The following is a 12756-nucleotide window of genomic DNA, read 5'->3' as shown; positions in this document are numbered from 1 at the left end:
AATACATTGTTTGTTGTTGTTGTTATGTGCCGTCGAGTCGGCCCTGACTCATAGCGACCCCTCCTTGGGTTTCTGAGGGAGTATCACTACGGAAGTAGATTGCCCTACCTTCCTTCCGAGGAGTGGCTGGTGGGTTTGAACCACCAGCCTCCTGGTTAGCAGTCAAGTGCCTTTGGCACTATGCTACCAGACCTCCCTGTGTGTACTAATACATATGTATGTATTAATACATCCTGGGCTTTATTTAGTAAGGGGTCAGTGGAAGTGAGAGAAACCTGCCATGAGACAGGCTGATGTAGTCACACAGCAGTGGGCTCCAACATCACAGTGATCATGAAGGAGCTGAGGGACCAGGCGGCGTTTGGCTTTGTTGTACGTAAGGCCACCGTGGGCCAGAGCCAACCTGATGGCAGCTGACAGGAACAGCACCTACTCGAGGGGCGTTGTGAGGATTAAATGAATTGCCATGTGGAGGGGGTTCGAATGGCACCTGCCACCTAGTAAGCACATGAACTTGGGCTACCACGATGGCCATCCCATTCCTGGGCTGGGTCTGTAGGGCCCCGCGTGTGGTCTGCTCAGCTGGAGAGCCACCTCCCGCCTCTGCTCTGACATGCCTCACCACTTGGATAATCTCCTGGCCACAGGATTGGACTTGACGAGCTGTCACCCTGAATCAGCTTCTGAGAGCTGCAGCCCTGACAGCCGAGGGCTGGGGGGAGGGAGGCAGGGACAGCAGGCAGTAGTGGTCCCGCTCAAGGTGAGGAGGACGGGAGGGAAAAGCCGCTGAGGAGAGACATTCTTGGCGTGAGGAGGACCCGCCTCCTCTCCACAGCCGACAGCCGGGCGCTTGCCGAGCACTTCAAGAGTGCCAGTGGCCTTGGGCAGTGGGGTGTGAGTGGTGTGGGACAGGCGAGCAGGAGCCAGGACCCTGGAGGGGGTGGGGAGCCCAAAGCAAGACCCTCCGACACAGCCTCAGCCTCACATCCGGTTTGCATGAGCAGCACCTGGGGCCTGTTTCTGATTCTGTTTTATTTCTCTGGGACTCTGATAACTGAGATTGTAATTCAGTGAGCCTGGAATGTGGCCCAGGGGCCCACATTTTTAAATGGCTCCCTGGTTGCTTCCTTGGCCTGCCAGAATTGAGAACCCAAAGAACCTTAGAGACCCGCCTACCCCCAGAGGCAGGAGGGCTCAGGGCCCTGCCCTGACCCCCACACTCAAAGCCCCTTTCCCACCGGCAGGTCTGGGCCCATTACGAGGAGCAGCCCGTGGAGGAGGTGGTACCAGTGCTGGAGGAGAAGGAGCGCTCGGCCAGCTACAAGCCTGTGTTTGTAACAGAGATCACGGACGACCTACACTTCTACGTTCAGGACGTGGAGACAGGTGAGGCCGGCCCAGCCCCCAGGCTGGTCAATGGGTGATCATCCAGGCTCTATCCCCTACCCCCAGGCCCCACTGCCCTGCTCCCTGCTCTCAGGGAGCATTTATGAACCCGCAGCAAGCCCCGAGGGGCTGAGGCATGTGGGCACGGCTGGTTGGGTCGTCTTGAGACCTGGCGAGATAACCGATTTTCCCGGGGTGGCTTTGAAACTCTGAGGTAGTTTTTTTGCTCCCAGACACACCCCAGCTGGGCTGGGCAGAAGGATCTGCGGCCTTCCGAGTCTCTTAGGAAGCCACAAATGAATTGTCTGTGTGTGGTCAGGAGCATGAAGCCCTCAGCCCCTCACCCCTCCGTTTCCTGGGGAAGCAGGGGGAGGAGGGAGAGCCTGGGCTTGTCTCTGCTGGGCTTTCTCCTGCTCCGGAGGTTAGCACAGCCCCAGGTGGTGGCCAGTTTCCATGGAAACAGGCTGTGCATCCCACGGGCAGTCTCTCCGAAGGACCCTCTCCTCTCTGTTCTCCTTCCTCCATGGCCAGGGTCCCCCAGGCAGAGACCGTGGGCGTCTGAGGGCAGACGGCTCTCCCAGCAGCTGCACTGCGGGCCCCTCGGCCCCACCTCACCCCTTTACTCTCTCTGCACCCTGACCTCCCTCCTCTCAGGACCACCCTGGGCAGGGAAGCAATTAAGTTAGAGACAAAGGAAAATGTTCTTAGAATGGCGTCTGGGTCCAAGGAGCCAAAGCAAGGAAGAGAGGCCAGAGATGTTGCTGGCACGCAGGGCCACCCCACGATGACAGGACGAAGCTCTGCCCGCCCCTTGCCCCTGCCAGGCCTGCTGCAGACTATTGACGGCCTCCTCCCAGCCACTGCTCTGCTAACGACCCTTCCCCAGCAGCTGCTCTTGTGACAGTGCCATTGCACCGGGCAAAGCTGACCGCTCCTGGCCTGGGTTGGCTCTGGCTCTGGCTCTGCCTGGGAGGGGCGGACAGAGCTGATGAGACTTCAGGGTCCAGGTCTCTTGAGGTCACCTGTGTCACTAGTGAAAGCTGCATCAGCCCCTGCCTTGCAGTGAAACCAGGATGGCCAGCTCCTGGGTCTGGGATGTGTGACAGGGCAGGGGTCCTGTGGTAGCCTTCTCCACAGGAACAAGATCTGCTCCTAAGCAAAAAGCCAGGCAGGACAGCCCTCAGAGCTGGGGGAAAGTGTCGCTCAAAGAAGAGCTACCGAGGTAGAATGACTCCTAGGCAGGATCCCCCTGGCTGCTGGGCCCGTTGGGGAGGACCTGACTTGAATAGGACAGGCCTTTTGTCTCGGGGCAATGCTCCAGGGCTCAAAGCCTTTGAAAGGGAGGAACCCCATGTTTCTTACCTCAAAGTCTTCTGCTAACTGCCCTGCACCCCAGGCGGCTCTCCCTAGCAGCTCTGGGAAGCCAGGACATGGAAATTAGTGTCTCCAAGGCAGAGAATGAGGAAAGACAGAGGGTTACAAGGAGAACCATATACTCCTGGAACACTGCAGGAGAGGGTGGAGGGTGTGAGGAGCTGCCTGGCCACCACCTGGGGAGGCGTGGTAGGCTCCAGAGAGCTCTGGCCTCAGCAGCTGCATCATGTCCTGAAGGTAGCCCTTGGCAGCCACAGCCGCCCTCTTCTGAAACCTCTCCAGGCATCTCTCATCCTGTCCCCTCCTCTCTTAAAGCCTGCCTTTGGGAAGGTTTGGGTGAGAACCTTTCCCTTAGCAGCAAATGACCAGCCAGGCTTTGGGGAAGGCCCTCCTGGAGAGCTCTGCCCATTCACAGAAGCCAAAGTCCTGCTTCTGTTCCCTTGGCGAAGGGGAAGAGGAAAAGGAGACCAAGTAAGGGAAGGGCGTGTCTGTGTAGAGGCTTCTCGGTCCCTGGAATTCTACTGTCTGTTGGCAAGGAAAATGCCCCAAGGAGACTATCCAAGACTATCTAAGTAGGGGAAGCACACAGCTACCAGACAGGGCCACATAGAGGTCTGTGTGGACACACCCCCACATGTGCATATGCAGAGTTCACTTCCAGCACAATGGAGCGGCTAAGCCCCTGCGTGATGCACTCCCTGATGCACCGGGGTGTCTTCTCGGCCTTGAGAGCATAAATAGGACCCACTGAGCAATGGTTTGTGCCCTGAGGAGCTTGGTGTGATGGCAGAACATAAACACAGATGAGGACCGTGTAAGGCTGTCTGTCTAGTGTGACCACCACAGATGTGGCATGCACCTTGTACATGGTGACGTTAGCCCCCAAAGCTATGGAAAGGAACGCCGACTTGACCCCACATGCACAGCCACCCTTCTGGGTCTGAGAGGGGAGGGAACAGAAGGGTTTAATGCTGAACTAGAGCTGCTGCAGGGGTGTGATGCCCAGTAAGTTGGTGGGGGGTGGGAGGGTGGGAGGCATACAGTACAGAGGAAAACTGGGCGGACCTGGGGTGTTGCCGGACCTGGCAGCAAACACAAGCAGCAAGGGTGTTGACCTCCGGCCAGAGTCGTGAGGAAAAGACAAGGTGGGGAAGGGGAACACCCACCTGAGGAGAGGATATATCAAGGGCGAGTGTCAGAGCAGCCAAGTTTGAGTATCCAAAGTCTCCCCACCTGTCATATGGCTGATCCTGTGGCCCGTTCCTTGCCCCAGCCTCTCTGCACCTCTCCTTCTGGAAAGAGTGCCTGCTGCCCATCACCGTCTCGGTAGCCTTTGTGGGAGTGGGGTGCGGGCTGAGAAGCTCACTGGGCTCAGCTGGAGCGGGTCCACTCGTTTTTCTCCCTCCATGATCACAGTCACGCCCATTCCAGGGCCTTCCACAACCCTGGCCAGGCAGGGAGAGCAAGGCTTTGAGGGTCAGCAAGTCACCAGGCCTGCTTCTAAGGATGGGTGAGAAGAAACCAGGATGTCCCCACGTGGGCAGGAGGCGGCGGTGCTGCCAGCACCCTATGGGGTTTTACATCCTGCTTGCTCCCCAGGCACCGTGAACAGGGCCCCAGTCTCACTACCTCCTCCCCTGCAGGCACCCAGCTGGAGAAGCTGATGGAGAACATGCGTAATGACATCGCCAGCCACCCCCCTGTGGAGGGTTCCTACGCTCCCCGCAGGGGAGAGTTCTGCATCGCCAAATTCGTGGACGGAGAGTGGTGAGCCACCCGGACCCAGGCAGGGCAGAGGGTCCTAAGCGGAGGTAGTTCTAGCAGGTCTGTCCTCAGCACTGTGGCCTGCAGAGCTCCCCACCAGGTCCCAGGGCAGATGTCTTCACAGTCTGCCTTCCACCAGGCAGTTGTCAGTGACCCCCTTGGCTGTCACGGCCCACCCGGGGCCTGCACTCTGGCCCATGAGCCCCCTGCAGTCCAGAAGTGGTATCCCTCCATGGTGGGAGCCCTGACTGCCTGGGGCTCCCCAACGCACCCCTCACCCACCAAGGAAAGATGATGTCATGGGGGGGGACAAAGGGGGCAAGGGCGGAAGCTGTTCCTGGTATGTCCAGACCAGCCGCCCTAACCTCCCGCCTGTCTGGGACACAAGTAGCTGTGCTCACAGGCCAGAGAAGATCACTCATGTCTGATCTGCCAAGGGTGGGGCCTTCCCAGGGTGACAAGTGACTTGAATGTGTTCCCTGCTGTGGCCTCCCAGGCAGATCTGCGGCTAATCACAGCTGCTGTCGAGTGCCCTGGGTTTAAACAGCAGACATCAATCTAGTCGTTAGTCTTGTTGCTTTATGCCCCAAGGACACAGTCATTTGCTCCACTCCCCCCTCTCCCTCCCTCTGCCCCCAGCTATGCTCTGATCCCATCTGAGGGTGGCCACAGTGCCCCCGGGCTGGGCCCTTCTGGCCCAGGAGCTGCCCTCTGTGGCACTGTGGTGTTCACCCTAAACCCAGGAAGGACATGCTGGGCCCCTGCCCTGCCCTGCCATCCCGAAGGCTCCAGGGAGACCGGACTCTTCCGGGCTGGACCTGAGCTCAGCCCCCAATGCTGTTGCAGGTACCGCGCCCGAGTAGAGAAAGTGGAGTCCCCTGCAAAAGTGCACGTCTTCTACATTGATTACGGCAACGTGAGTGTTGGGGCCTGGAGGTGGTGGAGAAGGGCACAGGAGGGCCCACATAGCTACAGGGACCACTGAACACGGTAGCGCCATAGGCCAGTCTGTTTGCTCTCTCTGAGGTGCCTCTGAGCTCTGCTTCCTTCCTGGCACAGTGGTGAGCATGTGGGCCTCCCTCCACTGTTTGTGTGGAGTTATGGGCACAACTGGGGTCTCTGCCAGAAGAACACTGACACATCTCATGTCCTGACCATAAGAATGGGTGCCCAGCACAACCGTGGTCACCGTTTCTCCCCTTCTGTGTCACTTCTCTGCAGAACTAGGCCCAGGGCCTCTACAGCCCATGAAGGCCCTTTCCACCCCATCCTTCTGGGCCTCATGCCAGACCTGATGTTTGTCCTATCTGCCAGTCCCCAGCACATCCCAAACCCCAGACTACTGGGAAGGACAGTCACAGGGGGCAGAGTGACTGGTCCCCTGGGGAGATAGTGTCTCAGGCTGGACCTGGGAGTCTGTGACCATCCTGAGGGAGTTCCTGTGGATGCAGCACTGTACACAGTGGTTAGGAGACCAGGCTAGCCCTGAGGCATACCTAGGGCTGTCCACCTTCCTGCTCTCTGCATTCACTAGGATTGTGGCTCTGTTTGCAGAAAGCTCAGGGCCGGGGCGGGGCTGTGCTCATAGTGTCTCACCTGGGAATGCACAGGGGCAGCCCCACCCCCTAGGCACAACCAGGGGCAGCCCCACCCCCTAGGCACAACCAGGGGCAGCCCCGCCCCCTAGGCACAACCAGGAGCAGCCCCACTCCCCAGGTACAACCAGGGGCAGCCTTGGTCTGTGCTCCCAGCCAGTGTCTTAGAGCAGCACACTCTGGCCTGTAGGAAAGTCGTCAGGGACCCACATCCCAGAAGGAAGGGAAAGGAAGTAGAAAGAGTAGTTGGAGGTCAGTTATCACCATGACTGTTTAATGGCAGCCACCAGGTATGCCAGCACTGGGCCCAGGTGAGAGGGGGTGGCAGACACAGGCACCGTTCTCCTAAAGCTTTGCTGACTAAGGAGCTTGTGCATGTGGCTGAGTGGAACCGAGTCTCGGGGCAAGCAGGGAGGCCCAGGGGTAGGATCCCCAGAGGCCTGGCCACAGAACGCTGTCCCATGAGAGCCAGGGGTCTTGGGGGTGTGCTGCCATCTGCCTGGGACTTCTTCTGCAGAGAGAAGTCCTGCCGTCCACCCGCCTGGGAGCTTTGCCACCTGCCTTCAGCACACGAGTGCTACCCGCTCAAGCCACAGAGTACGCCTTTGCCTTCATCCAGGTGCCCCAAGATGTGAGTCTAGACGTCTTCCTTCTAGCAGCCCCCAAGGGGGCCTGTCTGTTGACATTCAACCCCTGTGAGGCCTTCACCAGTTGGCGGGAGAAGATGGGAACAGTGGCGAATGCTCAGGAGATGGGAGGCTGGGCTTGAACCATGAACACTAAGGGAAGACAACACAGAGAAGGTGGCCTTAGAGCACCAGAGCTAGTTCCTGAGAAATGGGTGGGCTTGGCAGGCCACCGTGCACTGGACAAAAGGCACACCACCACACTTAGATCCTGGGGGCTTATAGGCAGTGGCAGGAGATGAGAAGGGAAAGTAGGTCAGGGCCTGAGTGCCAAGGCCTTATCTGTCTTGGCAAGGAATTTTTTCCTTAGGCTAAGAACAGAAGGAGTGATGGCAGGTTTTCAGCAGAGGTATGACATGGTCAGATGGGTTTCTGAAAGGTTCTAGTGGCATCATGAAAGAGGAGAGCCTGGAAGGAATGACTGGGAAACCATCTCAACAGTCCAGGCTAGACTCAATGGTGGCCAGACCAGGGCCATCTGAGTGGGGGTAGGGCAAGAGGGAACAGGACTTAGACACCATGGGAATATCAGGGGATGGGTGTGCAGAGGAGGGATCCAAGATGCTGCTGGATTTCTTAGGAGTGTGACTAGGTCAGTGTATGGCTGTTGGCCAAGATGAGAGAAAAAGGAGGAGCAGGCTCAGGGTCCCGAGTGGCTTATTGTCCACTTGGAAGCAGGAAAAGACCTAGAATCATGGATTTGAGCAGCCGAGGTGGCCCAGAGGCAGGATGTGGAAGATGTGGTGGGAGAAGATAGATCTTGGGAGGTGCTAACACACCCGGTGACCTGAGGAGATGAGCCAAGGCAAAGCTTGCAACCAGGTAGCAACGACTCACAGACGTTCTGGTTTCCAGAAAGGGAGGCCAGGCAGGTAAGGCTCAGGGTGACACCCTTGGCTTCAACATTGAGGTCAGAGCCAGTTGACCAGTGTGGTGGAGCTGACCCTGATAAAGGTACTAAGAAGCAGTGGTAAGGCAGGCAGTGGCACCAGACGGTAGTTTCTACCTTTTCACAAAATTTGCTGAAGGGAAGACGAAAAACAGAAGATGCTGAGGGCAAGTATCACCAGTAGACCAAGGGGAGGTCTGTGAGGGTGGGGGGACCCACACTTGAAGAGCCTGAGCCAACAGTGCCAGTGGAGACCGAGAACTGGGGCCGACGGGACCTGCTGGGCCAGACTCCACCAAGGGGAGGTGATGGGGGCTGGCCCAGCACGCAGGAGAGTGGTTCTGGAGGGGAAAGGCCGCGCTTCTCAGAAACTCAGGCAGGTGGGTAGGAGAGAAGGACAGGTCCGTGTGCGGCTGGGGCTGGGGTGTGGGGGCAGGGAGAGAAGGGGAAAGGGGATGTTTCCTACTCTAGTTAAGGCTCCGAAGGGGCGGGAGGTGGTGGCCCTGCTGAGCCCAGACTGTGGCTCTCCAGCTCGTGCTTAGCCCTGCCCGCTCACCTGGTGCGTCCCTGCTCCAGGAGGACGCCCGCACAGACGCCGTGGACAGCGTGGTCCGGGACATCCAGAACACCCAGTGTCTGCTCAACGTGGAGCACCTGAGTGCCGGCTGCCCCCACGTCACCCTGCAATTTGCTGACTCCAAGGGCGATGTGGGGCTGGGCTTGGTGAAGGAGGGGCTCGTAATGGTGGAGGTGCGCAAGGAGAAGCAGTTCCAGAAAGTGGTATGTGGTGTGAGGATGGCCCCATCACTCATGGGGCCTGGGGACCACACAGGAGCAGTGAGGGGGCAGGAGCCCACCATCCTGCCATGCCTGCTGGGGAAAGATAATGGATTTGGGTTTGATGGGGTTTTAAAAAAAAAAAAGCTAATTACATCCTAAATTAATTGGCTGCGGGTTTGGCAGAGAATGCAGCTGCAAACTCGGGCGGAAAGTTTGCCTTTGCATGTGCCCCCAAGTGATGGGCTGGGCCCTTGTGCCAGGGTGAGCGGGAGAGGGTCAGAGGCTGCCCTGCTCTCTGTCCCGTTCTCTCCTCTTCTGGAACACAAAACCTCCAAGTCCATAACCAGCTCCTGGCATCCAGTGCCACCCAGACCCAGAGGTGTCCAGGAGGTAGCACTCCAAGACCCCTGCAGCCTATATGAAGAGACCCTAGGATGGGGGCCGGAGCTGTCTGTCCTCAAGCAGTCGTCTTTCAAAGCCTGAGGGTGCAGTGTGCCTTGCCACCCTGCAGGACTGGTTGGAGCATTGGGACAGCTGGTCCCTCCCTATGACCTGCCTGGCATGATCACTTGTTAACCCTCAGGACTGGGTGCTAGGTGCCAGCCACCGTTCTTGCCCAGCCCCATGCACACCCAGCAGGAGAGGACCTACCCTACTTCCAGCTGTCAGGACAGGACCGCCTCCTGGAGGGACACCCTTGTAGAAACAGCTGTGATCTCCCTATGCAGATCCTGAGCCGAGGGCAGTAGGGAGTGGCCAGCTCCAGACACCTCCAGGACAGGGACTGGGAAGGCTGTGGAAACCAGAGTCTGTTCTCTTTCCTAGTCTTCCCCATGGGGGCCCGCATTTCCTCATTGCTTCCAGTGGGTTAGCTGAAGTTCCCTACAGAATGGGAAATCTAGTGTCCCACATGAGGGGTCCTCGTGGCGTAGTGGTTAAGTGCTTGGCTGCTAACCAAAAAGTTGATGGTTCAAATCCACCCAGCCACTCCACAGGAGAAAGATGTGGCTATCTGCTCCCATAAAAATTACAGCCTAGGAAACCCCGTGGGGTAGTTCTGTTCTGTCAGCTGGGGTTGCTGTGGGTTGGAATGGACTCAATGGCAAGCAGCAACACATAGCAAGCTGTCTGTTAATGCCTCTGGAGTCTAGAAAATTCTTTTCACCCCAGTCTCTGAGATACACATCTACGCTTTGTTCATCCATTCGTTCATTCTTTCTTTGACCAGATGTTTGCCGAGGGCCTGCTGTATATTAGGGAGCAGAAGGAACATACATCCTTGCCCAGTAGCACTTCCATTCGAGTATGAGGAGACAAACCATAAAGATTAATAAGTAGGGAAACTGAATCGAACGCTGGAAGGTGAAAAATACAACGAAAAAAAAAAAACAGAAGCAGAGTAAAGTGAATGGGGTGGGGCGCAGGGTATGATTCTAAATGGGGTCATTTGAGACCTCATGAGAAGGTGACACTTATCACAAATCTGAGGGGTGGGCCAGTTGGGTGGGGTGAGGGATATGGAACAGCTGCCAAGGACACCATACAGCTGTGCCCTTTGGATCTTCCTGAGAGAACTCGGAGGTCCCCCGTGGGGTTTTGTGTAGAGGCGTGATGGGACCCTGGCCTGACCCCAGCCTTTCTCCTCTTGTCTCTCCAGATCACAGAGTACCTAAACGCCCAGGAGTCAGCTAAGAGTGCCAGGGTGAGTTGTGGCCTGCGAAGCCCGGAGGGTGCTGAGAGCCGGGGCTCGGGGCGCCTGCAGACTTTCTCCTGTTGTCTCTTGCAGCTGAACCTGTGGCGCTACGGGGACTTCCGAGCCGACGATGCAGACGAGTTTGGCTACAGCCGCTAAGAATCGAGTCTGGCCCCAGCACCGCTCACGCCAACGCCTCTCCCTCTGCTGGGAGGGCTCTCAGCTCCGGAACCCAGACAGGGGACATAGATTGGGTCCAGTTTTGCTTCAGTGTATGGAAGTGTCTCGTCAGCGGAGTCTGGGCAGGAGGTGGGCAGCTGAGGCTTCTTGGGGCAGGGCCTTGTCCTCAGGTGACAGGCACTGCCCTCCCGTCTCTCCCAGCTGGCTTTGTGTTTTTATTAGGAGTGTGTGGTTTTCTAAATCGTCCTCCAATCAGGAAGCAACACGGAGAGTGACAGTGGAAGGATACCCCCAACAGCCTGGACAGCTGCCCATGGGCACCCCCAGCCCCAGACTGCCCTCTGCACCAGCGCTCTGTCCGCCTGTTGATGGATGTGTTTTCTCTGACATGGCCATTCTCAAAGGCCAGCATCTCCAACCTGCTTCCTCACAGCCCTCCTCCATTCTGTATTGAAAGCTTTCGAGGCCCAATAAAATAGTCCATGCTGTCTGCAGCCCTTACTGGTCACAGTGGCATCCGGTGCTTTGGATCACTGCAGCCCCAGCTGGGAGGGGACCTGGGCACAGAGCATGCCCTAGGTAGTCGTCCACATGTCCAGCCATGTCCCCTAAAAATATTGCCAGTTGTAGGGAAATCGAGCAGCACCTCAGACTTCTAAGTGACTTCTGGCCTGGTGAGCATTGCTGGTCTGGTGGGCGTCACTGGGCACCAGACCCGTCATGCAGCAGCTGGAAATCTGACTCATGAGTCAGGAAGCATCACGTGTGGCTGCCCTCAGGGACCTAGAGGTTTGAAGCAACTAGGCTGCAGTGCCCTGGACACACATGTGTACACAGCATGCAAGGCCAGGCATGGCCTCGCCAGACCAGGCAGGGACCCCAAGTGCTTCGGCAAGCCCAGATCTTTATCAGTGGGGCCAGAGCCCCACCAGGATCCCAAGGGAATCTCTTGGGAAATTTGTGATGTCTGTACTTCCTGCCACACAGGAATAAGCACAGAGGCTGGGCAGGCCTCATAGAGTGAATGAGAGGAGCTGGGAGGCAAGGTGCTCAGAGGTGGCGTGGGCCCCCAGCTGATGGAGGCCTGTCCAGGTCCCCCTTACTCATCTGACTTTACATGTATCCAGTGTCCCCAAGGTCGAGCTGGCCCCCAAGCTACTTGTAGCCCATGGGGAAGGGGAAGGACCCCCAGAACAGCAAGGTGGGGTGTGAGGAGGAGCCCATTATACTTCTGGGGCTGGCAGCAGGATGCAGGTGTGTCCTGTTCCCAAGCCCTGGTTCGTCCACATGGCAGCATCTGTGTGGCTCTGCCCTTCCCAGACATGTTCTCTGCTGAGATGGAGTGGCCCGTCTCCCTGCCGACACCCCCACACCGCCCCATGTTCTGCTGCTTCCTGGCCTGTAGCAGGGCTCAGGCTGCCCAGGGAGATGACGAGGCTGGCCAGCCGGCTCGCTTTCTGAAGCCAGAGGTTCTGGGCCCCTGGCACGTCTGCTCCCACACTTGCTGTGGCCCAGGGTTTCCATGGCATTCCAGCAGGAAGCTGCCTTTAAACATGGCAAGATGGATGCTTCCTGTGCCCAGCGTGGCTCGTTAGGGGGAGCGCAAGAGTGAGGGAGAAACGCTGAGTTGGGGGCAAGTGCTTAATGCTTCTGGAGTCAGACCCCTTAGGGCCCAGTGACCTGCTTGCCAGGACTCTACAACACCTGAGGGACGAGCACTGAGTGGGGTGCAGATCCACGGGAGTCCACCCGCTCTCCCCAGCGGGCAGACCCACACACCACCAGGGCCTGGGCTTATTTTTACCCATTCTGAAGGCCAACGTGGAGAAGGACACTGTCTCACTCGTTTCTCCCACTCCACAGTGCTGCTGGTCAGGCCAGGAGGCCGGTCGGCATGCACTCACGGTGTGCACAGTTGGCAGAGGGGCAAGATGCCAGCCCATTCCTTTGTTAAAGGGTCTGAAATCATCTCACTGTCTTACCAGTTGCCTTGGTTACATCTGTGCCCAAGGATAAACCCTCCTTCATTCTCCAATTGAAATTGTGCTTGAACCTTCCCACTTCTTCTTTTCTTTCTCTTCCAAAGCTGGTTTAGACAAAGGTCAGAGCATTCACTGAGGCAGGAGGCGCTGCCTCTCCTTGTCTGTTTCGGCCCCGCCATAGTGTTCTTGTCTCGGCCACCTCTGTTCTATTCCTGAGCTTTGTCCCTGGCAGGGCTGGGACTGGGCGAGGCACCAAAGTACAAGATTAGAGGAGGCACTCACACACTTGTGAGCAGACAGAGTGACACATTGTTACCCATAGCTGAGGCTGGTCGGCCCAGGCAGTTGCACAGGCCTGTAAGTAGCACAGAGAACAGCTCTGCAAAGAGCTTGGATTTGTAAAACGTGCTCCTGGGCTCTGCTTCCC

At 57.5% G+C, this 12756-nt stretch overlaps 1 protein-coding gene across 1 annotated transcript in view; it reads left to right on the top strand.

The window, feature by feature from the left end:
• The window catches only part of SND1 (staphylococcal nuclease and tudor domain containing 1), a 573924-nt gene extending 563598 nt beyond the window's left edge, over nt 1-10326 (top strand). Inside the window, exons 18-24 of the mRNA XM_007946735.2 lie at nt 1245-1386; nt 4404-4527; nt 5371-5440; nt 6637-6750; nt 8271-8474; nt 10132-10176; nt 10261-10326. Of these exons, the coding sequence (XP_007944926.1) occupies nt 1245-1386; nt 4404-4527; nt 5371-5440; nt 6637-6750; nt 8271-8474; nt 10132-10176; nt 10261-10326 (765 nt within the window). The remainder of the gene's footprint in view (nt 1-1244; nt 1387-4403; nt 4528-5370; nt 5441-6636; nt 6751-8270; nt 8475-10131; nt 10177-10260) is intronic.
• Nucleotides 10327-12756: the final 2430 nt, after the last annotated feature.

Source organism: Orycteropus afer, unplaced genomic scaffold (assembly GCF_000298275.1).
Source record: "Orycteropus afer afer isolate SDZICR_OR568_19922 unplaced genomic scaffold, OryAfe1.0 scaffold00170, whole genome shotgun sequence".
NCBI classification, from domain to species: domain Eukaryota; kingdom Metazoa; phylum Chordata; class Mammalia; order Tubulidentata; family Orycteropodidae; genus Orycteropus; species Orycteropus afer.
Note: the sequence above shows the minus strand (reverse complement) of the source record. Positions and strands in the feature narration are given on the sequence as shown.